This window comes from Carcharhinus amblyrhynchos, chromosome 4 (assembly GCF_965287045.1).
Source record: "Carcharhinus amblyrhynchos chromosome 4, sCarAmb.v2.hapA, whole genome shotgun sequence".
NCBI lineage: Eukaryota > Metazoa > Chordata > Chondrichthyes > Carcharhiniformes > Carcharhinidae > Carcharhinus > Carcharhinus amblyrhynchos.
Window position 1 is genome coordinate 52,409,842 of NC_137327.1, and position 25,904 is coordinate 52,435,745.

The 25,904-nt window shown below is 39.4% G+C and overlaps 1 protein-coding gene across 1 annotated transcript in view; it reads left to right on the top strand.

Moving 5' to 3' along the window:
• phaf1 (phagosome assembly factor 1) overlaps positions 1 to 25,904 on the top strand; it is a 70,168-nt gene that overhangs the window by 5,610 nt on the left and 38,654 nt on the right. The window contains exons 2-4 of the mRNA XM_080187146.1: positions 929 to 1,011; positions 4,994 to 5,077; positions 21,667 to 21,710. Coding sequence (XP_080043272.1) covers positions 929 to 1,011; positions 4,994 to 5,077; positions 21,667 to 21,710 — 211 coding nt within the window. The remainder of the gene's footprint in view (positions 1 to 928; positions 1,012 to 4,993; positions 5,078 to 21,666; positions 21,711 to 25,904) is intronic.

The window sequence follows — 25,904 nt, forward strand, 5'->3', positions numbered from 1 at the left end:
TGAATGCTTTGGTTGTATTATTTAATACATTATCAACTTTAACCTTGAGGGAAAAATTGATTTCAGAAATGGTGTGATTGTGTTAAGTTTCCCAACATGGTGTTCTGAATTTGGTAATCTGCACATCTATAATTAACTCAAGGACATAGTAGATAAGAACAAGAGTAGGCCATTCAGCCTCTCAAGCCTGCTTTGCCTTTCAGGAAGATCACAGATGACCCTCTATCTCTCATCCATTTTCCAGTACTATCCCCAGTATCCTTTAATGTTAGTATATAGCAATTAGTTGATCGCTGTCTTGAGCATATTCAACAACTGAGCCTGCACTCTCCTCTGGGGTAGGGAGTTCCAAAGATTCACTACCCTCTGAGTGAAGAAATTCCTCCACATCTCAGTCCTAAATGGCCTATCTCTTGTTTCTGAGACTGTAGCTGGCTCGAGACACTGACTCCTCAAGCCAAGGAAAACATCCTTCCTGCACCTATCCAGTTGAGCCCGTAAGAACTTTGTATGCAACAATGAGATCACTTTTCATACCTCAAAACTCTAGAGGATACAGACCCTAGTCTCCTCAATGTCTTCTCTTGCTGTCCATGAGCCATTTCCTTATTTCCTGCTGATCTCCATGTGTTTATTTTTGTCACCCTTTATAATGTGTGTATCTATCTTAAATTTCACCCTGCGTAGCTCCTGGATCTCAGCCAGTGCTGCTATGCAAGCTGTTTACTGGAATTGTGCAAGTGATTTGCCAGGTATTATTGATTTAATTTTTTCCCTCCCCCAATCTTGCTCTTTCTGGCTGAACATTATCAAGTATAATGCTACTTAAAATCATGTTGATTTTTAAGCAGCTTTCTAGCTGTTAAAAATGTGTCCAGATGGAAAGACCTGGTTACAAATGGATTCTTTTTCATGTTTGTTTTTTCAGGAATGCCGTTGGCTCAGGGTGTTGCTATTCTCCAAAAACACTGTCGCATCATAAAAAATGTGCAGGTTCTCTACAGTGAACAGGTGAGTATGAACAGCCCTCCAAGCTTGCTTTGGGAGTGATGTTTGTTTCAAGTCAGTTAGTGTTAATTTAATGCTCAGTAAAATGTCACTGTTAAAGACAAAATAAGTTATGCTATTGCAACATTTGCTCTCATGGCTGATTATTAACTCACATTCACTGGCCAGGGTCTCTGACTGCTTGCACATGTTTTGGATGAACCAAGAGTATTGACATGCCGTGTCTACCAGATTAGTGATCTGATAAATACGATGTGGTAGTTGGTTCTTTATTGCACTTGATTTCACAATTATAGTTGGTACTGTTCGTGCCATTACCCTTCTTCAAAAGTAGTTGTGCTGTCTTAATTAGGCGTACTCACTGTTCTGGTGAGAACAGGGCTTGCTGAGATAAGTCCCCCAGTCTCCAAAAGCTAGTTAAGTTATTCTGAAGTGAACATGAATGCTTTTGGAGTAGTTATCTAGCATTATAATAAATGCAATTCTGAATGAACTGGAAGGCAAAGAGAAATTTCTGTGACTGATTTGTTTTTTTTGCCTGAGGTTGAGGAAGATGTATTTAATTGATCTTCCTGCGTGAAGCTTTAAGAATGTAAGAGCTTGATTTTCCATTGAAGAGGTTGATATTTCCAATTACATTCAGAATGTCCAAGGTTAACAGCTAAGCATAAAGAAGCTAGATTGTAGGTTGCTTTCCTGGCATCACTCCATAAGGATTACGCTGGAAAGTAGTTAATTTGCTGGCTAACTGCCCAGTAGGTCTTTAGTTGAACTTATCTAAACTTTTCTCTCATTCGTAGAGCTGCTTGAATTGAGACTTTTGCTACATAACCCCCACAAAAATTGAAATAAAACCAGAAAGCCTTGAAGGTAGCATGAGTTTTGTCACCATTTGGGGAAAATATTTATAGTTAATGAAATACTAACTTTTCGGTCTCCAGTTATGCTTGGTTGTGCTATGCTTTTGTGTTGAATTTCTGCCATCTATTTAACAATGAAAAGTAATTGAGCTGCCCTTCAGCATATTGTCCATTTTGCCTGAAAGGTCTTTTTGACTGTGGTGTGGAGGAGCTTTTGACAGCTGAGACCAAACCTCCTCTTGGTGTCCAGACACATGCTGGGATCAAAACAGCCCTATGTCAGCGAATTAAGGGGCGGAAATGTCAGTATTTTATAATCGTTTTGACATAAATTGTCTTAAAATAGAAACTGAGGTCCTTTGCCTAACTTTAAGCAAAATAACTGGAGCTGAATTGCCTATAGACAGGTCTAGATTTGATCTGTAAACCAATTTGTGAAAGCTTCGTTCCATGCACTATAAATCAGTGGTCAAGGCATTAATTGATGTGGATATGCTCATATCTGCAAAAAAAAAGCTATTTATCTTGAGGGGTTGGGTTGGGTGTACCTAACACTAAGCATGTGTACACCATGTAGGGCTGGGCGCTTAAGGCTAAGGGGCAGGAGAAATTATGTTACATTACGTGAACCAGTTGTTATTCCCAAAGCAAATTAAGATGCTGACTGACACCGTTAAATACCAACGCACTGCTTTACAGTTCTGGTATTAATCCTTGGTTAGGCCTCATTTAGAATGCAGTCTGATTTTGGTCTCCTGACTTGTGGGTGGTTATGAAGACCCTGAGAGGGGTTACATGGAAGTCCGGGAAATCAATACTCCCAACAAATAATTGCAGCTATATAGCACAATGGCTGTAGCTAAACACCCTATGGAATGATCATAGAAAAATCAGTACCAAATCAGGGGAGGTGACTTAAGCTTAATGAAAGAGATGCATTTCAAGAAGGGCTATTAATTCAGATAATGTAACAAATGCATTGTAAATGCACCCCATCACCAAAAATGACTATCTGCATCTCCACTGGTCTCCTACCCTTTAAGCTCATCCATTCCTTTGTTACCTCTGGACTCAATAGTTCCAATATTTTCCTGGCCAACATCTCATTTTCCTTCCTCCAAAAACTCCAAAACCCCACTGTCCATGTCCTAACTCAGACCAGGTCCTGGTCACACATCACCTCTGTGCTTATTGACCTACATTGGTTCCTAGTCCAGCAGCACTTCAATTTTATAACTCTTACCCTTGTTTCAAAATCCTACCATTACCTCGCCCATCAGACTCCCTATAATTTACAATAGCCCTATAACTGTCCAAGATATCTAGGCTATTCTAATTCTGACCTTTTGCACATCACTGATTTTATTTGCTTTCCTATTGATGATCATCCCCTTAACTGCCTTAAGCTTTGGAATTCCCTCTTTGCACCTCTCTACTTTTGTTTCCTTCGTTAAGATTCATCCACATACGCCCCTTTTCTCTATGTGCTTATCCATTTTTTTCTTAAACATATCTATCCTACATCTCAGATGCTCCTTGTAATAACAAATTCCACATTTTAATCATCTTCAGTATAGAAGTTTCTCCCAAATTCTTATTGGGTTCATTAATGACTATCTTATATTTGTGGCCTTTACTATATTTGGTTTGCTTCCGTTGGCCTTAACTGTAAGGAGGAGTAGGAGAAAGGAAATCCTGAATTTTCCTGCTGCCACTTGGTTAACTTGTCTATATGCATGAATGGCAGGATTAGACTCAAATCATTTATTCGCTGTATCAACTGACAATTGAAGAATGTCTATTTGGTGAAGCATTAGAGAAGTATGGTCACATAAATCATAACAAGACTTGACAGTTCCTTGAGGAGAGAGGAAGAAAATAGAAAATAACTTTCCTAATTGTATCATTCTGGGTGTTTTCATTATCTGTGATAAATTCATAAATTGCAAGCTATTTTAGCAAACGTTGAATGGTGGTTTGCAAGAATTGAGCATTGGCCCAATGAAGCCAATGTTGTAATTATTCTGTTTCCAATTCTAATATTGTCTGCAAACATTTGTCCTGTGCAGAAATCATAGACGCACGGTAATCTTTTAAATAATCCCAGGATATTACAACCACGCTACACACTTCAAATCAGTTGGAGAAATTGCCTGTGACTGCTACACATTCGATTTAATTCATTGCCCTTCTTGGAATTCAGTTACCACTTAATCTCTAATGACTCAGTGTGGCACTGTCCAAACGTCTGACTCTCCATCTACACTGCATCCACCATATTCACCATATTTGTCACGTCAAAGAATTCCATCAGACTTGCCTAGTATGATTTGTGCCATGCAAGTATCAGAGTGATTATTTTGAACAAGGGGAAACTTGATCTTCGCAACAAACACTGCCGTTGCCAAATCTGCCACCAACAACTCCGGGCCACCTTGACCAAAGACCTCAGTATCAACATGGGTGAGCAAGGGTAGATATTGTCTATTCTTGAGTGCCTCTTCCTAATTCTGCAATACTTTTCCAATTCTAAAAGGTTCACCACTTGCCTACTGGGTGCATCCAACATCCAATAAACTGGGCATTATTTCAAGCTGCCTGATAGATTACTCTGCTGTTGTGCGATCTCCCTTCCCCATTGTCAGAAGTACAGGGTGTACAATCTTTATGATGCACTGCAGCAATTCATCTAGGTTAGTTCATCAGCACCTCTCTCTGCAGTAACCTTGACCACCAAAATGGGCAAGAGCAACTGAGCCATGGAAAAAGCATCTCCAACCTCCCCTCCAAGTCATGGACCATTCTGATAAACTAGAATCTCTATCACCATCTCCATATATAGGGACAAGTATTATGTGTTGTGTTGCCTTGCCAGCATTTCCACAACCGAAGAATGAATATAAAAAGAAACATTGATTTAGTACAGCAATGCAACTATCTCCAGTAATTGAAGTTCTTTCCATGCTCTGTTTGAGGCCCTAGAGTTTAGTGAGAGTAAGTCATTCATTGACAATCTATTTCACATGGTTGTGTAAAAGAACTAAATACATATATATATTTGCTAGAAATGCTATCTAGGGTGTTGTCACTCCTAGTTTTTTTAATGGAGTTTTCTTTCTTTGCAGTCACCACTCAGCCATGACCTCATCCTTAATCTGACTCAGGACGGAATCAAACTACTTTTCGATGCTTATAATCAGAGACTAAAGGTTAGAGGCATACTTGTGTTTTGCTTTTCTGTCCAACAGTTAATATGCGTAAAAACTAATTTTTATGTGAAACATTGAGATGTTTTGACGGGAGGGCATTATCTTTTGTTAAAATATACAGTTGATTTCCCACGCCACTGCAATGAAAAGCTGGGATATAATCAGTGTAGGAAGAAGGGAATAATTGGATGAAGGTTCATTGACACAACCTAGTCTTTGTTTTAAAGTCTTGCTTTTTATATCATAGTTTTTATTTGTAGCCAAACTGGCAGACAGACACACAATGAGAATATGAAAGTCTAATTGGGAATTTTCTTCTCCTAGTTGAAAAAGTTTGCATTTGATAGGGTCAATATTATTCAAGCAATAAACTCTTACTTCCTTGAAATTGGCCAGTTATAATTTCAGCATTTGTCATTGAAGGAAACACTTCCTAGTTCCCAGTCTTGTTCCATGACAAGTACTTGTTTAGGATTTCAGTTACATAGTAACATTCTAAAAGCTCATTTCTTGAATCTTAAGTTTGTATGTTGAAATGCCCATAGCAGTTAGCCTGTGTTGAAGTTTTGGAGATCATGAATGGTCACCATCCTTTTCATTTACAGCATCAATGCTGATGTAATTCATCTCAGCTCTTTGAAGATGTTTTAATCAAATCTAGTGAATCTTGCATTTTAGTGCAAAGAATAGATTTCAAATAAGTTGCACCAGATGATTGTCCCTGCCGTTTTGCCACATTTAACCAATTCCATCATCACATCTGCTTCTCCTCTCCCTTAGGAACATAGGAATTGGGAGCAGAAGTGGGCAAATTCAGTCCTTCAAGCCTCTTCTGTCATTCAATCAGATCAGGCTGATCTCTCCCTCGTCTCAAATCCACCTCCCCACACGTTCCCTATACCCCTTTATCATTAGAAATATATCTTTCTCCTTGAAACTATTCATGATTTAGACTTCACCATGCTATGGGACAACGAATTCCACAAATTTACTACCATCTGTGAGAAGTAGTTCCCCTTCCTCCTGGGTTTTAAATCTGCTGCCTCTCAGCCTATACCTGTGACCTCTTGTTCTACAGTGCCCTATAAGCATTTGGTCTACATTTACTTTATCAATCCCTTTTAAAATTTGATATAGCTTGTTTAGATCCCTTTTCATCCTTCTAAACTCCATATAGTATAAGCCCAAACTGTTTGAGCTCCCCGATACGTCAACCCTTTTGTTCCCAAAATCGATCTGGTGAATGTCCTCTGAACTGCCTCCAATGCCACCACATCCTTCCTCAAATAAGACCAAAATTGGACACAATACTCCAAATGTTGTCTTACCAACACCCTATATAATTGCAACAATATTTCTCTACATTTATACTCATGCCCCCTTCCCCCTCACCAAATGTTTTCTGGTGGCAAAGATGGCTTGCAATTGGCGTGCAGCAGGGTCTTCTGGTCCCAAAGTCTACGGAATTTAGTGTGACTTGTTCATCCACCTGTCGGGAACTGACCGCAGAGGGGTTGCCTTTGGTGGAACAGGAGGGCGGCACGGTAGCACAGTGGTTAGCACTGCTGCTTCACAGTTCCAGGGACCCGGGTTCAATTCCCGGCTCGGGTCACTGTTTGTGTGGAGTTGTACATTCTCCTCGTGTCTGCGTGGGTTTCCTCCGGGTGCTCTGGTTTCCTCCCACAATCCAAAGATGTGATGGTTAGGTTGATTGGCAATGCTAAAATTGCTCCTTAATGTCCTAAGATGCTTAAGTTAAAGGGATTAGTGGGTAAAATATGTAGGGACATGGGTGGAATTGTGGTCGGTGCAGACTCGTGGGCCAAAGGCCCTCTTTCTGTACTGTAGGGTTCTATGATCTATGATTCCAGGAGGATCCTGCCAGGGAATGCGCTGGAAAATCCTGCTCAATCTCTCCAGCCAGGGTAGTTTTGAGCTCCCCAAGTCTTCACTCTCTTTGTTTTCCATCAATTACTACACCCCCTGCTACACAATCAGCTGTTGCTGCTACTAACTGCTCATGGCTCTACTCCAGTGCGTGTCCTGGGTGTCTCTGCTTGCTCCACCCACCACACAATCCCACCAATAGACGGTCCCTTAAACTGACCAATCAAAACAGTCCAGACAGACAAAAACTGAGTATTATAGATAGCACTATGATCTGAGGGGTTAGGAAATAACTTCTCCATTGACAGGTGGGGATAACTGCAGCAGGACACGTTTACATAAGCAGCATTATAACCATGTGCATCATAATTTATAATCAGGAAATTTTATTTTATTCTTGGGATGTAAGTATCAGCATTTATTGTCCATTCCTAATTGCCTTTGAGATGTTTTGTGGTCTTATCCCTGCTTTTGAGTCAGAAGCTCTAGGTTGAGTCCCATCTCAGGACTTGATGACCAAACAAGATACGTTCATAACTTGGCCAAACAGATTAACAGCCTGCAAATCATCCCAACACACATCATGGCAGCAAGAGCAGAAGAGATTTTTGGTCAGCCATGTGATGGAAGGAAAGTTGGAGTCTCTACCATCATTATCCATAACACACTCTTACCTTGCCTCTGGATTTTGACTCATTATGCCCAAATGCAACCTTTTGAATGTTGTTTTAGAGATGTGGTGCTCTAATTCAAGCAGAGAAACTTAAAACTTTGCTGCAGCATTCATGCAATTCTTAGCAAAATGATGTATATGCTTTGTAGAGCAGCACAATCAGTCTGCCCCATGTTCAGTGTTTTGACATTAGCCATGCTGTTCTTGCTGTGCTCCTAAAGCTGAAAGCCATGAGTTTTCACAATGATTGAATGGAATCATTTGTATGAGGAGGCATGGTGGCAAGTGGTTAGCATTGCTGCCTCAGTAACGAGTACCTGGATTGGATTCCTGGCTTGGGTCACTGTCTGTGTGGAGTATGCACATTTTCCCCCATGTTCATTTCCTCTGGGTGCTCTGGTTTCTGGTCCAAAGATGTGCGGGTTAGGTGTATTAGCCATGTTAAATTGCCCCTTAGTTTCAGGGGACTAGCTAGGGTAAATGCATAGGGTTATGGGGATAGGGCCTGAGTGGGACTGTGGTTGATGCAGACTTGATGGGCTGAATGGCCTCCATCTGCACTGTATAATTCTATAATTCTTATGATTTCTTATTTTCAATTTGAGGTTTTCTATCAAGTTTTGTAGTGCAGGATTCTATTGTCCCTAAGAGGGAATTCCAATTAATGAATATTCTGGTGATTTAAGCATTCAGGAAAGTGTTTGATACTGAAAGAAATTTGTAGAAAATTTAAGCTTTTTATGTTCAATCAACATTTGCAGAAATACCATAATTGTATAAATTTAAGTTTTCCTATTAGTTAAGATGGAGCTTTTAAATTTTACTTAGGGATGCTGATTTGGATGCTAAAGACCCCACTGAACTTTTTGCTCAAATGCTTAGTAAATGGTATTTCTCTTAAAGTACAGAAGTACAAAACTATGTTTCCACTAAAATGGAAACCATTAGGCCCATCCCAGCTGTGCCAACCTTTGAAAGATTAACCAATTAATCCCACTTCCTGGTTATGCCTATAATCCTGTGAATTTTTCCCATCAAATATTTATCCAATCAACAACATAGGAAAGAAAAGGGCTGAGGTCCTGCAATCAATTTTAGGAGCTACAGAGGAAGTTTAATAAACAATCTAAAATACTTATCTCTCAATTACACTTTGTGCTACACAGTAGTAAGTATAGGAATAGGGTAAAGTAGTTTAGATGCATGATTGAAACATTGGAGCTAGAGGGAGGGCTTCACATTCTTGGGACATTGGGACTAGTTCTGAGACAGAAGAAACTTGTTGAAATTTGATGTGATTTGGGACCAATGTCTTTACAACAATGTTAACTAGTTTTGCTGGAGCAAATTTAAACTAATTTGGACCAGGATGAAACAAAGAACAGAATCAGGATGCACCATGGGCTAGGAGAGACAAATGGCACTCTGTAGTTCAGAAATGGGGGTCAAACTGGGATCGGGATCAAAAGCAAAGCAGTCTATGAAGGATTTGGGCATGTATGATTATAAATGCACAGTGCGTGGTAAGTAAAATTTGTAAGCTGCAGGAGCAAGTTGCCATTTGGTGCTATGATCCAGTAACAATAACAGAAACCTGACTTGAAGGTAAATTGGGAATTTACTCATACTTCAGAATGTTCAGGCAAGATGGTCAAGATTGAGAGGGGGTTGTTGGGCAGGGTGGGGGAGGAGGAGTTGTAGTTCAAAAAGAATGAGGTAGTTGAGGGACCAAAGACAATCTATTTGGTGAGAACCGAGGAACACTAGATGAGCTATTGCATCACTATGCCCTACCAAATAATAGGATGGAAATCAAGTAACAAATTTGCAGACAAACTACAGAAAGATGCAAGAGTTGCAGAGTTTTGCTAACGAGAACTTCTATCATAGACTGGGATAGTAGCATTAAAAAGGGAGGGATTCCTGAAATGTTTCTCTCTCTCTCCACATGTCAATGTTTACACACACATACATTGACCCCCTCATACTCAGGTTATTTTTATTACTCTTCTTAAGTGAACAATTTTGCTCAGCATTGTTCCTCACCTTAGAACCCTGACTTTAATTTGTAATTTGGTTATTTGTTGTGCCAAACCTAACCATTTTCAAAATTTGCTCATCAGCCCCTTGAGTGAGAAAAACAGGCAACTGTGCCCTCCTATTCCCCCAGCAAAAAAAGGTTGGACAAGCCTGACCAGATGATTGCTTACTATTCATCCTAATCAGAGAAATGGATACTGCCCATATAGTAGTAAAGAAGATGGCAATAACAATTATTGGATAGGGTAAAATTAGGTTGAGATATATCTTAACAGTTTCTGATTATAGAAAAGCCACCCTATCCAGACAGGATGCATTCTAACCTACTGACAGAAGGGTAGAAATTGTTCTTTCAATCCTTCTAGGACATAATGGTGTTGTCAAAGGAGTGGGGGTTTGCAAATCCTGCAGTCCTGTTTTTCAAAAACAACAGCATGATGGAGGGATAAAGATGGCAACATTTGGCATTCAGCCTAACATTGGCTGTGGGGAAACTTAAAATAATCCGGCATTTAAAATAGTTAATCCATTCATGTATGTTCTGCCCAAAAACAGGTTCTTGGTTCATTACCAGTTCATGCTTCATCCTAAGCTGTTTTCATGGTAGCTTTTGTCAATGATGTTTTGTCATTGCCTTTCACTCTCAGGGGCAGGGCTGCATGGACTAACATGAAAGTCAGCACAGGTTTATGTAAGGCAAGTGTAGTTTGAATAAATTAGTTAATTTTTAAGTAACAAAGTCAATGAGTCTAGTATGGATCATAGGTGTATAGACTTTCAAATGCGTTTGACAAAGTGCCACACAATATATTTGTTAGCAAGGTTAAAGCCCTTGGGGTTATAAAAGACAGTGACAACAAGAATACAAAATTGGCTATGGGACAACAAATAGCGAGTTATTTTGAATGGTTGTTTTCAAATTGGAGGGAAGTGTACATTGGTGTTCTCTAGGGGTATAACTAGTGTTGCATATGAGGTTTAATATAATTCCCATGCTTTTATACACTATACCCCTTGGGATTAAACCAAGAATTTCATGTTTTTATAGTGAACTTCTCTACACTTCCACCTTCAACAGATTTATGTACCTACATCCCTGGGTTTCTCAGCTGCTGTAATCCTTTAAATTGTCCTGTTTAATTCATGTTGCCTTTCCTGATTCTAACTTCCAAAATCTATCACTTCACATTTGCTGTATTAAATTTCATCTTTGTCCTCCTGCAGTCTTTTACTATCTTCCTCGTGTTCACTACACTTTCGAGTTCTGTGCCATCTGCAAATCTGAAGTTATATTGTGTATACCAAAGTTCAGGTCATTAGTGTGCATCAAGAAAAGCAGTGGCTCTAATGCTGACCTCTGGGGAACACCACTGAATATTTCCCTCTGATAAACAACCAATCACCATTAACCTCTCTGCATTCTGTTCCTTACCTTGTTCCCTGAACCCATACTACCACTTCTCCTTTAATCCCATGGGCTTTAATTTTACAAACAAGTCCATTGTGGTCCATTTGCAACCTTGTTCTCTCTGGAAAGAAAACAAATGTTGTTCTTTAATCAGTGAGAATTTGTTTCCTACACAGATTGTACCAAGATTATTTTTTAATCTGGCTAACTGTTCATTTTGTGGAGGCATATTAATTAAACCTATGCTATCTCCCATAGACTGCTTAATGTTGATATCTATTTGTTGAGTTATTCTTTAGCTAATCATTAAGCCATGAGTCGCAATTTACTCCTGAGACTAATAGTTAAAAAAAGCACCTGGTCAAAATATTTTAATTGAGCAGCATAGCCAAGATTTCTATGCTGCAGCATGGGCAATCCAAGTGATTGCTCTTTGCTAGATTTAACATTGAAGTTGCTTTTCTTTGTACAATTAATTAGCCTGTAGAGGCTGAATTAATTTTGGATTGCCTACCTTCTATATTATGCTTCCTACCCTTTCCTCAATGTAATTCTTTCCCCATAGATAGAGAGTCCTCTCAATGACCTGGAGTGCTTGGACATTTATCACTAGGAAATCCAATTTGCTATTTCAGTTAATTGACTGCTAATCTGAATGAGATCAGCTGGACCATTATGCCAGAAAAAGATTTATATTTGAATTTACCACATTTTTTTAACTGCACTTGAAGGAATCAAGTTCTAGATGGATAGCTGCAGGAGATTTGACAATCTGGGACGTGGCCAACCCCAATCCTGTTCTTGCACTACATTGAGTTCATCCAACAGGAATCTTAAGATAATGATTAAGAGCAGGGACCAGAGCTGATATTTTTCTTTCTAGGTTGGGCAGTGAGGTTAATTGTAGTGCCCTTACTGAGACTAAAATGGCATAACCTAAGAACCAACATAGATCTTCACTATGGTTACTTTAATAATTTAGTTATGGCAGAAGTCCTACAAAAGAAGATCTAAAAATGCTGTGCACTCTGATTCCTTCATTTTTAATTGGAAGGTGGAGGATCAACAATGCTCAAATAGTGAGTAGGAACATGTCTGTAATATGACATAGTTTGATCTCCTTTCTGTTGGTACACTGTATGATGAAGCACTATTTGGGATGTGTAAGAATGGGGAAACCAACTTAACTCCTAACTTTCCTCTTGGGATTGGAAAATTAACAAGCAGGTACAGCATGTAATTAGGAAAGCAACTGGCATGTTGGCCTTTATTTCAAGGGGATTAGAGTGCGAGAATAAGGAAGTCTTGCTACAGTTGTTATCTGGCTTTGGTGGGACCACATCCCATTGTGTTGTATGCAGGTTTCCTATCCAAATTTAAGGAAGGACATACTTGAATTGGAGGTGGTTGCTGCGAAGATTCAATAGATGGGTTCCTTTGATGAGAGACTTCAGTTCTTTGGATTTAGAAGAAGGAGGATGATCTCATTTAGAACATCCAAGAGTTTAAAGAGCTTGACAGGATAGACAATGAAAGTTAATTCCCCTGACTGGGGGATCTAGAAACAGGAGTACAGTCCTAGGGTAAAGAGCTGATAATTTTGAACTAAGAGAAGGAATTTCTTCATTTGAAGAGTTATGAATCTTTGGCATTCTATATCTCAGTTGTGGATGTTCCGTGAGTATATTTAAGGTAGAAATATAGTTTTCTAGCCTCTTGGACTTGAGGGATCTGGAGAGCCAAGAGAAAATGGGGTTGAAGCTTGAGGGGCGATATGGTCTTACTCCTATTTCATGCTCTCTACCATTTCTGCTGTGTACTATTTTTATTCCTCCCATGTTTGATTGTAAATGTCACATTCTTCTACTAATTGCATAGTAATAAAAAGGGTGATTTAAAATTTACTAAATAGTGTTAATTTTGCTAGAGAGAGTTGAGATGAGGTTTGAAAGTATTTAAAGCGATGGGCATTAAACGCATTCAAAAAATTGTCAAACCTTAGCTTCTCAACATTTTCGCAATGTTTGCTGCTGTCAAATTTTATTTTCCCTTTCCAGAAGAAATCTTGCCTGGAGTCTCAGTTTTGGTCCGTCAGGATACAAGAATATTTGCAACGCTGTAAGCTGTGGCTTAAAGGATAACTTCATTAAAAAGACAAGCAGCTGAATATGTTCCACTTCCTCGATGAGGAGTACAGTGTATTGCTCACACTTTCAACTCCTTCAGCTATGAACATTTTTGTGGTTGATTACCTGAGAGGCTGTTTGCTGAGTTGTGTAGGCCACTGGCCTCGAGCAGCATTTCAATGATCGCTGGAAAGCTGCCATGAAATTTTGAACTTCTAACCACCTTGTGGTAACCTACTGCAGTTGTCTGACAGCTGAGCATAGGATTCCCATCAAACTCTAACTACTAGATTTATCTACCATTGGAGCTTGGCTGCCTTCAGCAGGTATATTGGGTTTTTGAAGGATTATGGTGATAATTGCTCTCTGAGAAGGCAATGTTATCCTACACTGCAAAAGTGTGTTTTCCTTTGACCAATTTGGGGCGCAGACTACCATATTGAGGCTAATGGAGGAATGTGGACAGGCAAGTAGAACAGAGGATGCTGAGGTGGGAAAAAATTGAATCAGATAAGAGCAGATCTATCTTTCATTTTGTTCACTAAGATTAAATCTTTGGGCATGTGCACAATTGCACCGCTTTCCATCACCAAGTGTGCAGCGGAGGCTCAGATAGTTTTATCATGTTTGTTGAGTAGCTTACAAATGGTGGAAAATTGCAGTTAACTTTCTCAGAGCGATAGGGAAGTGATGTTTCCCTGCCTCTGTCTTGTTGGTCCTAAATCTGCACCATTTCTCAATCTGGTAACAGAAATTGCACTGTTTGTGAGGCACAGGGAAAAGATCTGTCTGAAACCATGCCTCAATTATTAAACGTCCTCCCTGAAAGGGAGCTGTTCCAAACAGCTAATCCCTGGTGATTACTGAAATTACATCAAAATTTTTCTTTATTTGTTAATGGGATACAAGTGTCACTGACTGGGCCCACATTTATTGCCCATCCCTAAAAACATTTAGAAGTCAACCACATTGTTATGGATCTGGAGTCACCTGTAGGCCAGACCAGGTAAGGATGACAGATTTCCTCCCCTACAGTACATTGAACCAGTTGGGATTTTACAGCAATTGACAGTGGTTTCATGATCATCGTTAGACTTTTAATTCCAGATTTTATGAAATTCAAATTTCACCATCTGTTGTGATGGGATTTGAACCCAGGCCCTCAGAACATTACCCTGGGTTTCGGAATAACCAATTCAGTAAGAATACAATTACATCATTGCCTCCCATCAAAATATCAGGCTAATTAGAGAATACTATAACATACGTGATGCTTCTACAGTTCTATGGAAGTGAGGTGATGGAAAATATATACAATAATGAAATCTGTGCAGTGTACCTCAAGGGCTAATGGAAGTAGGATTGAACATGTTTTTTTTCTTTTACTACTAAAATAGGAGAATTTTAAAAGGGAGCTTTTCTTTTTACCAGCTGTTTCTTTTGTACTCAACCCCCTCCAAAAACTGGCAGGTAGTTAAATATGGAGGTTCTGATCTGCCAGAGATGTATCCAATCAAAGGGATATGGGGAAAAAGCCTAGGCCAGTCTGCCAATCGTAGACAAGTATTGAGATGTGCGCATTCTTCTGGCACCAACTGGTATATTATGAAATAGTTGCATCGCGGATTCAATCTCCACTTGCCTCTGACAGGCCAGAGAGGTACACAACTCACTTATAAAATGCAATCCCCAGAAAGCCAGCTGAATAATCATGTCATCTTTGCCTTGCTGGGTTGGACAGGCAAGTCTTGAGAATTTCTCTGTCAGCTTCAGGGCTGTGCCACCCAACCTGCAGAGAGGAGTTGTGACTGTGTTTATTGGATTCTGGTTTTCTATTCTGACACTGAAACCGATTTTCTAATTAGTCTGAAGTTGGTATCATGCTTCATTCTATTCATTTTTCTGGGTTGGAGTCAAGACATTGAGAGAAGCAGCTGAAAATGTTGTTTGGAATACAGATTATTTTTAAAGAATGGCACGGTGATCTTGTGCCCCTGGTTTGTGGGGAATGGCCACAACTTCACTGTTTGTTTAGATTTATGCACCTACCTTTTGTTTTCTCTTTTGATTTTGAGTCAACACTGGCAAGGTAAAGATCAAATGTTTCAAGCTCTGTTTGTACAGGGAATGAAAACAAGCGTCATCTTGGCTTAGTAGTAGCACTTGGATTCTGAGTCGGAAGTCATGGGTTTAAGCTGGAGACTTGAGCGTGCGTGATTCAATGCCGTACTGAAGAAGTGCTACTTCGCTGAGGGTGTTGGCTTTATTTTAAACAAACCTCTGTTCTGCCCCTCAGGTGGTTGAAAAGATGCTATTCAAAGAATAAGAGAATTCCCCAGGTGTCCTAGGAATCTTTTACCCTTGTTCAAAATCACCAGACAGACTAACTGTTCAGTTATCATGAATTGTATTTTGTGGAATATAGAAGGCTGAGGGGAGACTTGATTGAGGTTTTTAGGATTTTGACAAGAATGGTAGGATAGACAGAGAAATATTCCCCACCTCCAACAAACCCCCTCAAATTGTATGCCATGTTTGTAACCAATAACCTTTGTAACTACAAAAGTAATCCACAGGTAAATGACACCATGGGCAGCCTAAGAATGTAACAAGCTACGTTAACGCATTTTTTGTTCTGTTCCTACTGTTGCTAGACCTTGGTTAATTTGATAGTCTTAGTCTTAGTTGATAAGACTGCCACTAAAAGAACTGAGTAAAGCTCAATGGACGATGTGTGGAATATTAGGCAGTTGAACAGTGAAAACACAAGAGTACAATGCATGTTTCTTCCAAGCCTGTGTTGTCCAGATATTGTGTACAAATTGTCCAACACTTTGCTATGCCTAGTATAAGGTATCGAATGAGTTTATGATAAACACATTGCACAACACTAACCATGTTGGCTTTAATATATTTTAATCCTCCTAGTGCACTGGTATTAATACACCAATTATATTGACGCCATTAGAATTTTTTAAAATGCATCATCCTGTCACCTTTTTATAAAAATCAGTGTTTATTGCTCTATTATCCTTATTTCCGTTTTTTAATCTTTTTTCAAATCCCTAGTACTGCCTCCTCTAGGGACGGCACAGCGATTAGCACTTCTGCTTCTCACTGCCAGGGACCTGGATTTGATGCCAGCCTTGGTTGATTGTGGAGTTTGTGCATTCTCCCTGTGTCTTCATGGATTTCCTCCAGATGGTCCGGTTTCCTCCCATAGTCCAAAATGTGCAAGTTAGATGGACTAGCCTGGTTAAATACGCCAGGTTATGGGGACCAGCTGGGCCTGGGTAAGATGCCCTTTCAGAGAATCAGTGCACATTCACTGGGCCAAATGGCTCCTTTCTTCACTAAGGATTCTATGGTAATAATACTTAACTCCACACATATTTGTCGCTTGAGTGAAAACATGTCAAAGAGCTATTTTCAAATTCTTTTTTTTCTATGTATAACTTTGAGCAATATTCAGGATTTATGCTGCCTACACTATTTAATTTTTTTCTCCATGTGACCTTTCTACTCTCTTAATCACCTGTTTTTCTAGAAGTTAATTTTATTTTCATCTTTCCTCGTGACCCAACTGATTACCATGTCTCATGTTTTTTGAGCTGCTCTGATGCTCTGTCTGACCAATACATTGCAAAGCTCCAACAGAACCTCAATACTGGTGTCCTTTTCCATAAAATCATTATTATGGGCAGAAATTCCAACCATTTTCATTTTCACCCCAGAAATAACTAAATAATTAAAAGCTCAAATTTACAACTTCCTATTTGTTCAAGCTATTAGCCTCTTGGTATCGACTTCACCATCATAACCACTAGGCTGCTATATTAATTCTTTTATCTCTGCATTCTGTTTCATTTAATAGCCCAGATATTAAATGATGTGTTAACTATCACATCCAGGCTCTGCATATGTGATGTGGAATCCCATGCTTGGTTTGACATTTGTTACTTGCAGTCTGTGCAGTGCTGGTGACCCCATGAATTACAAAGAAATCCAATCACTTTTACAGATTGAAAGTAATTTTAGGCCATCCACAAAAGCACATCTTTTAATCTATAGGCCCAATGGACACCTGTCATCTTAAGACCTCTTTTCTCTAACCATATGGAGCTGACAGTTAACCAGTTTTGCTCCTTTGAAACTTGAATCACCAAATCTGTAAATCGGAAATTGAAGTGGAAATCATCCACAAAAATCAATGTGGATTGTTTTGCCTCGTTTGACTAGCAGTTTTTAAAACATTGTTACACCAGTTTAACACTTCGTGAAGGGTGTTGCTCACTCTAGGTAAACACTAAATTGATGTCAATCCTCAGTTAACACCCTGCATTATTGGCTTTGTGATATAAGAATGTGCACAATATGAAAGGTATCTTTGTATGGCTAAGGAAGGTAAGGATAGTATCAAGTTGAAAGAAAAGCAGTAGAATGCTACAAGGATTAGTGATAGGCCAGAGGATTGGGAAAGCTTTGGAAAAAGCAAAGGATGTCTTATAAACAAAGAGAAATTAGAGAATGAGAATAAATTAGTGAAAATATAAAAACAGACAGTAAAAGCTTCTACTGCTATACAAAAGAAATGAGTAGCTAAAGTAAATGTTGAGAGGGTGAGACTGGAGATTTAATGTTGGGGAATCAAAGAAATGGCAGACTTTGGACAGGCCTTTTTATCTGTTCTCATAAAAAGCATCCCAATAGTCAAAAATAAAGAGGCAAAAGTGGGGGGTGGGGAACAGGGAAAAATACTAGGAAAATTAATGAGGCTGAAGCTGACAAATCCCCTAAATCAGATTTCCTGCATCCAAGAGTCATCAAAGAAGTGATTGTAATCTTCCAAAGTTTTCTAGATTGTGGAAAGCTCCCAGTGAATTAGAAAACTGCAAATGTAACATCTCTGCTTAAGAAAGACAAGAGACTATAGGTCATTTTTCTTAACATCTGTCATTAGGAAAATGCTGGAATCCATTATTAAGGATGCTTAGAAAATCCTAATACAATCAGAGGCACTGTAGTTTTATGAATGGGAAATTATGTTTGGCAAATATATTGAGTTTTTTTGTTGAGGATGTAACAGCAAGGTGGCTAAAGTGGGACCAGTGGATTCCAAAAGGCAGTCAGTAAGGTGCCACAATAAAGGTATTGCACAAGGTAAGAAGTCCTGCACCAGGCATACCTAAAAATAAGCTGTCAACCTGGTGAAGCTACCATGCAGGACTACTTGCGTGCCAAACAGCATAAGTAGCGAGCAATAGACAGAGCTAAGCAGTTCCGCAACCAACAGATTAGATCCAAGCTCCATAGTCCTGCAACATCCAGAGATGAATGGTGGTGACTAATTAAACAACTTACTAGAGGAAGAGGCTTCAAAAATATCTGCCTCCTAAATGATGAGGGAGCCCAGCACATCAGTGCAAATGATAAAACTGAAGCATTTGCAAAAATCTTCCGCTAGAAGTGCCAAGGGATGATCCATTGCAGCCACTACATGTGATATCAAGAAATGTCTAATGGCACTAGATACTGCAAAGGCTGTAACACTATTCCGGAAATGGTATGGAAAACGTGCTCCAGAACTTGTGACCTCCTGTTCCAGTACAGCTACAGTACTGGTATCTAACTGGTAATGTGGAAAATTGCCCAGGTATGTCCTATACACAAGCAGGACAAATCCAACCTGACCATTACTGCCTCATCAGCCTACTCTTGAACAATGCTATCAAGCAACATTTGCTCGCTGACAATCAGTTTTGGTTTCTCCAGGGTCGTGCAGCTCCTGACCTCATTACTGTCCTAGTTCAAACTGGACAAAGCGTTGAATTCCAGAGGTAAGATGACAGTGACTGCTCTTGACGTCAAGCAAGCAGTTGACCAAGTATGATGACGTGGAGCCCAAACAAAACTGGAGCCAAGGAGAAACCTAGCTTCTGGTTGGAATCATACCTAGCATAAAAGAAGATAATTGTGGCTGTTGAAGATCAATCATCTCTGTTTCAGGACATCACTGCAGGCAATCATCAGGATAATATCCTCACCTCAACCATTTTCAGCTGCTCCATTAGAAGTGGGGAAGTTCGCTGATGGTTGCAGAATGTCCAACACCACTCACAACTCAGTTACTGAAGCAGTTCATGTCCAAATGCAGCAAGACCTGGGCAATATCCAGGCTTGAGCTGAAAAGTGACAAATAAGATTCATGTCAAACAAGTGCCAGGCAATGACCATCTCTGAGAGGATGTAATCGGCCTTTGACTTTCAATGGCATTACCGTCACTGAACCACCACACCATCCGCTCCCCCCCTGCCCCCCCCCCCCCAACTAATATTACCATTGCCAAAAACTGAACTGCACTAGCCGTATGAATACTACAAATAAATGGCTACAAGAGCAGGTAAGAAGCTAAGAATCCTGTGAAAGATAACTCCCCAAAGCCTGTCCACAGTGTACAAGGTACAAGTCAGGAGTGTAAGGAGTCTTCCCTTGCCTGGTTGAGTGCAACTGAAGGAGGTCAACACCATCCAGGGCAAAGCAGCTCACTCGATTGGTATCCCATCCACAAAATTCACTCTCTCCACACCAACTCCGTGGCATCAGTATGTACCACCTACAAGATGCACTGCAGGAACTCTCCGAGGCTCCTTGCGCAACACTTTCCAAACCCACAGTTCCTGCTACCTAGAAGGGCAAGGACAGCAGACAAATGGGAACACCAACATTTGGAAGTTGCCTTCAAGCCATCCACCATTCTGATTTGAAGAGCAATTAGCGATGGACAATAAATACTGGCCTTGCCAGCAATGCCTGCATTCCCATCTATACTAATGACTTGGATAAAGCGACCAAGTGCATTGTAACCAAATTTGGTGGTCATACAAAAATAGAAAAGCAATTGTGAAGAGGAGACAGAATTTGCAAAGGATGTAGATGGTTGTCATCGTCCCAGATGACCATAGGCTGTCTTCCCTTTGAGGATCACCACACTTCAGACAAGGGGCAAAGTTGAGAAGATGGGGCCTTTGTGGATAACCTCATCCCGTACAGGAATTGAACCCATGCTGTTGGGGTTACTCTGCATTAGGATCCAGTTGTCCAGCCAAGCGAGCTAACTGACCCCCAAAAGGGGAAAAATTTGGAAGATGGAATAAGATGTGGGAATATGTAAGTTTGTCCACTTTGGCAGGGAGAATGGAAAAACAGAATATTATTTAAATGGAGAGAAACTGCAGAATGCTGCAGCAAAGAGGGATCTGAGTGTCCTTGTAAATGAATCACAAAGCAGGGATCTACAGCAAGTTATTAGGGCAAATGGAACAGAGGCCTTTACTTCAAAGGGATAGAGACTAAAAATAGTTAAGTATTACAACAACTGTGCAGGGTATTACCACACTTGGGAGTACTACATGCAGTTTTTGGTCTCTTGAGATACTGTACTTATCTCTATTATACCTGCACTAGAAGCAGTCCAGAGAAGGTTCATCAGATTCACTCTTGGGATAAAATGGTTGTTTTCTGAGGAAAAGTAGAGCACGTTGGGCCTATACTCATGACAGTTTTAAAAAAAGAGATTATCTTCTAGAAACATAAGATTCTGCAGGGTCTTGACAGGTTAATGCTGACAGGATATTTCCCCTCATGGAGGAATCTAGAATTAGGGGGTCATTGTTTCAAAAGACTGAGATGGGAATCTTCAGAATTCACTTCTCCAAAGAACTCAAGATTTGAGTCATTGAATATATTCAGGGCTGAGTTGGACAAACCTTTTGTCCATGTGGAAGCCCAGAGTTATGGGGAGACAGACAGGAAAGTAGGGTTAAGTCACAATCCAATTGGCTGTGACCTTTATTGAATGGTAGAGCAGGCTCAAGGGGCCAAATGGCCTATAGCTCCTTTGTCTTATGACTTGTGATTCAGCAGCTCATAACTCTAGGCAGGAAAGAGTGTTTAATACTGAGTAATTATGAAACAGATTTTCTATATACAGTCCCATCACCAGCTCCAATTATTTCTCCCTTTACCATTCTCAGCATCCCCATTCCATTTGCCCTCTCTTCAGTGCTGAGCACCTCCAACACTTACATTCCTCCAGTACAATATCAAGTGGTGAATCGCAGGTTTAGTTAGATGTGTTGGACTTTGTCTTCATGCAGTGTAATTCTTATTTTGGTTGGCTTTGTTGAAGGGAGGTGGCTGAAGGTAAAATCATTTTGTACTTGGTAGGAGAGAAATGTTAACCTTGACCAGTTATGCATTTATAGCAGGTAGTTAAAAGAGCAAATTATTTACCTGTTTCTCACCCCAGTAGTAGGTACAGCAGGGAGGAACCAAAACAATACAGAACCAGGATGTACGTAGCAACAGCAGTGAGGTCTCTCACTTTTTCCAAATCTGATATTTGTTGGGCACCATGGCAAAACTGACTTTTTTATTTTTTTTTTACCCCTATAGGTCATTGAAGTTTATGATTTGAGTAAAGTTAAATTGAAATACTGGTGAGTATTTTTACTGTGTTCCCCTTGTGCTAATCTATGCTGCTTGGATCCCAAGTATAGGCCAATGGCTGCAATGGTGTCCATGATGTGGAGATGCCAGCATTGGACTGGGGTAAGCACAATAAGAAGTCTCATAACGCCAGGTTAAAGTCCAACAGTTTTATGTGGTAGCACAAAGCTTGTGCTACCAAATAAACGTATGGACTTTAACCTGGTGTTGTGAGACTTCTTACTGGGCAATGGTGTTACCAGGGCTTTGAAAAGAACTTACTGGGCAATGCCCAAGTATATTCTGGTAGACTGATTCCAAGACTGAACTTGCTGGATTCCCATGTATCTTTTTGTTAAGTTAGAATGTAAGAAGTTATTGAAATTGCATTTTCTCTGGTGAATAACTCCCTGGGCTTTTTGCTTTTGTTTTCTTTTAGGATGGGACAGTATTGTAACATGGAAGATGAAAGCAAGTTTCCTATTCAGACAGTGAAAATTGCAAAGGCTGATCACAGACCCAAAACTCGAATCTAACAAAAAAAAATTGGAAATGCCATTATTTGTTAATCAAAAAAAAACTTTGGGCTTTCTAGTGAGTGAAGGCTGACAGTAAAATCATTTAGTAATTTTCATGTTTGTCTAACAAACAAGAAGTCCCTAGTTGGAGACCAGGCTGAGACACTGTGATTTAATTCAAGAATTGGGACTAGCTTAGTGGTTAAAAACTGGGCAGCATGGACAAGTTGTAAACCTCCTGACTCTAATGAGAATAAGATCTATACACTGGTATTGATCCCTCAGTGAAGTATGATTCTGAAGGAATAGGGCACTCAATTAAGTTAACTCAGTGTTTGATTCATTGCAACTTTGTCTTTAGGCTCTCCACCCCTGCTCTCCACACCTCTTCCCACTGAGATACTAAGAATTGTGATGCTATCCAAGTTCAGAACTATTAGTTTGGGACATTTTATTCACTAACAGTACATAAATTACTTTCCTACCAGTTGATTGGAAAAGCTCCTCTTTTTGTTTTATCTGGGAACTAGTGAGTAAAATGGATTTGTCCATTTTAAGATCGAGTAGCTTTGTGTGTTTTTAAGTTTATTTGGCAGCAACTAAATCCATTAATTTTCACAAGGCTTGCCAATCAATTTTTAAACCCATGTCATTTTCTGTTCATTGCCAGTACAATTGAGTGTTAGAATTAACTGCAGTTGAATAATAGAACTAATCTGAGATGTTATTTTTTGTTCTTTACCTAGTTCTTGAAGATTTTTGATTTTAAGATTGAATGTTTCTAATATTTTGCATCACTATAGCCTATTTTTAGATGCACTGACTGAGGACAATGGGTTAGGTGGGTCACTTTCTCACAAGCCTCAGTTAGTACTGCTCTGAAATTGCCACCAAATGATTTGTGAAGGAATCTTGGGATAGCTAGCTAACGGAAACGGCTTTTCTTAGTCTATGTTTAAACCCCAGCTTCCATTGTAGCTGAGAGCAAGAACTCCATTGAATAGTTTGCAACGTGGCAAAAAATCACATTGACAAAGAGTTTTGTTGGACATTTGTGACGCTGTCTTCACTGCAATTCATTATCAGCTTGCTGCAAACAATATTTATTTTGTCAGATTTACTAATGTTTGTCACAGATATTTGAAAAATGTATAGTTCAACAAAACTGTTTTTCTTCTGCACTGGCAATTAAAGTATTTGTATATTGCTACTGTAGGATAGGTATTTCAGTGCATGTCCAATGGCAACTGAGGAAAAAGTTTATGGGGTTTTAAGCTGGAAGATGGAAGTTTTAAGTGGGACCACTGGAAAGATGAGGTAAGAGTCCAGTTTTGGCTACAAGATAAAATATCAAGAAAGAACAGTTAGAAGGACTAAATGGATAGACAACATCAGAAAATGGACAGAGGGAAAAATTAGAGCGGCATGCAGAATTGCTGTGAACAGAGTGTGATGCCTATGGCCCCTTGCAGACTATGACTAATTGTGAAGAAAAACTGGAACATGACAGCTCAGGGAACAATACTGGATTGTTTGCTTACTTCAGGAATTATTGCAAGACCCACAATTACTTTATAAATTCAAAATGGTCAAGCTGAATGCTGGAACGTTATAAAGCTATGGTTAGGCCAAGTGTGGTTGTCACACTTTAGGAAGATTTGAGGACTTTGATAGGGTTCAGACTAGCTCCAGGGATACTGATTTTGAACTACAAAGTTAGTTGGAGAAGCTGGAGTTTAGATACTATAGACAAAGTAAAGCTGTTTCTTTTATCTGATAGTTGATGGACTGTGGGAAACCGATTTAAGATTTTGGGGAAGAGAAATGGGATTGGGAGGATTGAATATGAGAAAGACAATTTTTATATAGCAAGTGGTAATAACCTGGAATTTGCTACCCATGAGAGTCGTGGAATGGAGACAGTCAAAAGGTCATTGGTTGCACACTTGAAAGAAATAAACCTTCCGGGATAGAACAGGACTGACTGAATTTCTCTGTTGAGAGTTGGAGTAGTGGGTAGAATGGATGCCTGATGTGTTGTAATGATTCTGACTCTAAAAATCAGTAGAGATCTTTCTCTGACATTTCAAAGCTTATAAGCACTAACTTATCACAGAATATATGTTATAAAAAAGTAAGAAATAGGAGTTGGAGTAAGCCGTTTGCCCCCTTTGAACCTACTCCACCATTGAAAAAGATCATAACTGATTTTTGACCTCAATTCCACCTTGTCGTACTGTCCATTTATCCCTTCATTCCTTTAGCACCCAAATATCTATTGACCTCTGTATTGAATATACTCAATAAGTGAACATCCATTGCTTTCTTGGAGGTGGAGAATTCCAACACGTTGAGTGAAAAATTTCTTCTCATCCCCATCCTAAATAACCAACCCCTTACTCGTAGACTGCATCCCTGTGTTCGAGATTCTCTAGGCAGGGGAAATGTTTCTCTGCATTTATCCTGTAAAGCCCCTTAGGAATTTTTGTACACTTCAATAAAATCATCTCATTCTCCCAAACTGTAGGAAATATGGGTCAAGTCCACTCAATTTCATTTGAAGAACCAGTGTGGACACAGGCCAAATGTGGACTCCTGTGCCCTAACAATTCAATGATCTCGCCTCATTGCACAAATTCCTTATCTGAAGAACCTGTCATTGCGCTCCCTTGAGTGCAAATGTGTCCTGGGATAAGGAAACAAAAACTGTACAGATTACTCCATGTGTGGCCTCTCCAATGCTCTTTATATTTGTCAGAAGGCAACTTTACTTGTATACTGAAATTCCTTTGTACAATTTGCCTTCCTAATTGTTTGCTGTACCTGCTTGTTAACTTTGATTCATCAAGGACACCCTGGCCTCTGAGTATAAACATTTTGCTGTGTTTCATCATTCAGGAGACATTTTGCTTTATTTTTCACAATTGGTCACATTGCTTTCAATCTGCCATCTTCCTCCCTCCCTCAACAGATCTGTCTATATCCCTCTACAATTACTTTGTGTTCCCCTTGCCACTTATTTCAGCTATTTTATCATCAGCAAATTTGATTTATGTTGTACTGAATCCTCTCATCTAAGCCAGTAATATAGAAATATATAGAAATATTTAATATTTAAATAGCTGTGGCTCAAGTACTGAACTTCTCAGTACCTCACTAGTTCCAGTTTACTAACCCAAAAATGGTCAGTTTATTCCTACTTTGTTTTGTGTCCATAAATCTGTACCGACTCTGCTTAATCGTGTTACCATTCTTAGATCCAGTTATCACATTTCTAATAATGGGTGTCAATCATTTTGTCTGCAACTGATGTTTAGCTAATTGATCTATATTTCCCAGTTTGCTCTCTTCTTAAATAGCAGGGTTTGTATTTGCTACTTGCTAATTATTGGGAACTATTCTAGAATCTTAAGGATTTTTGAAAGATCAAAACCAATACATCCACTTTCTCTGCAGCTATCTTAAAACCTTAGATTGTCAGGTCCGGGCAAATTATCACCACTTAACCCCATTACTTTCCCCAGTATTATTTTTTCCTTAGTGATTTTTTTTAACTTTTTTCATTCTTGCTAAACCTTTGGCTCCCCATTATTTCCAGAATGTTTTGTGTTTTTTATGATGAAGACAGAGTCAAAGTATATGGTTTATTTCTCTACCATTTCCTTATTCCCCATTTTTAATTTCACT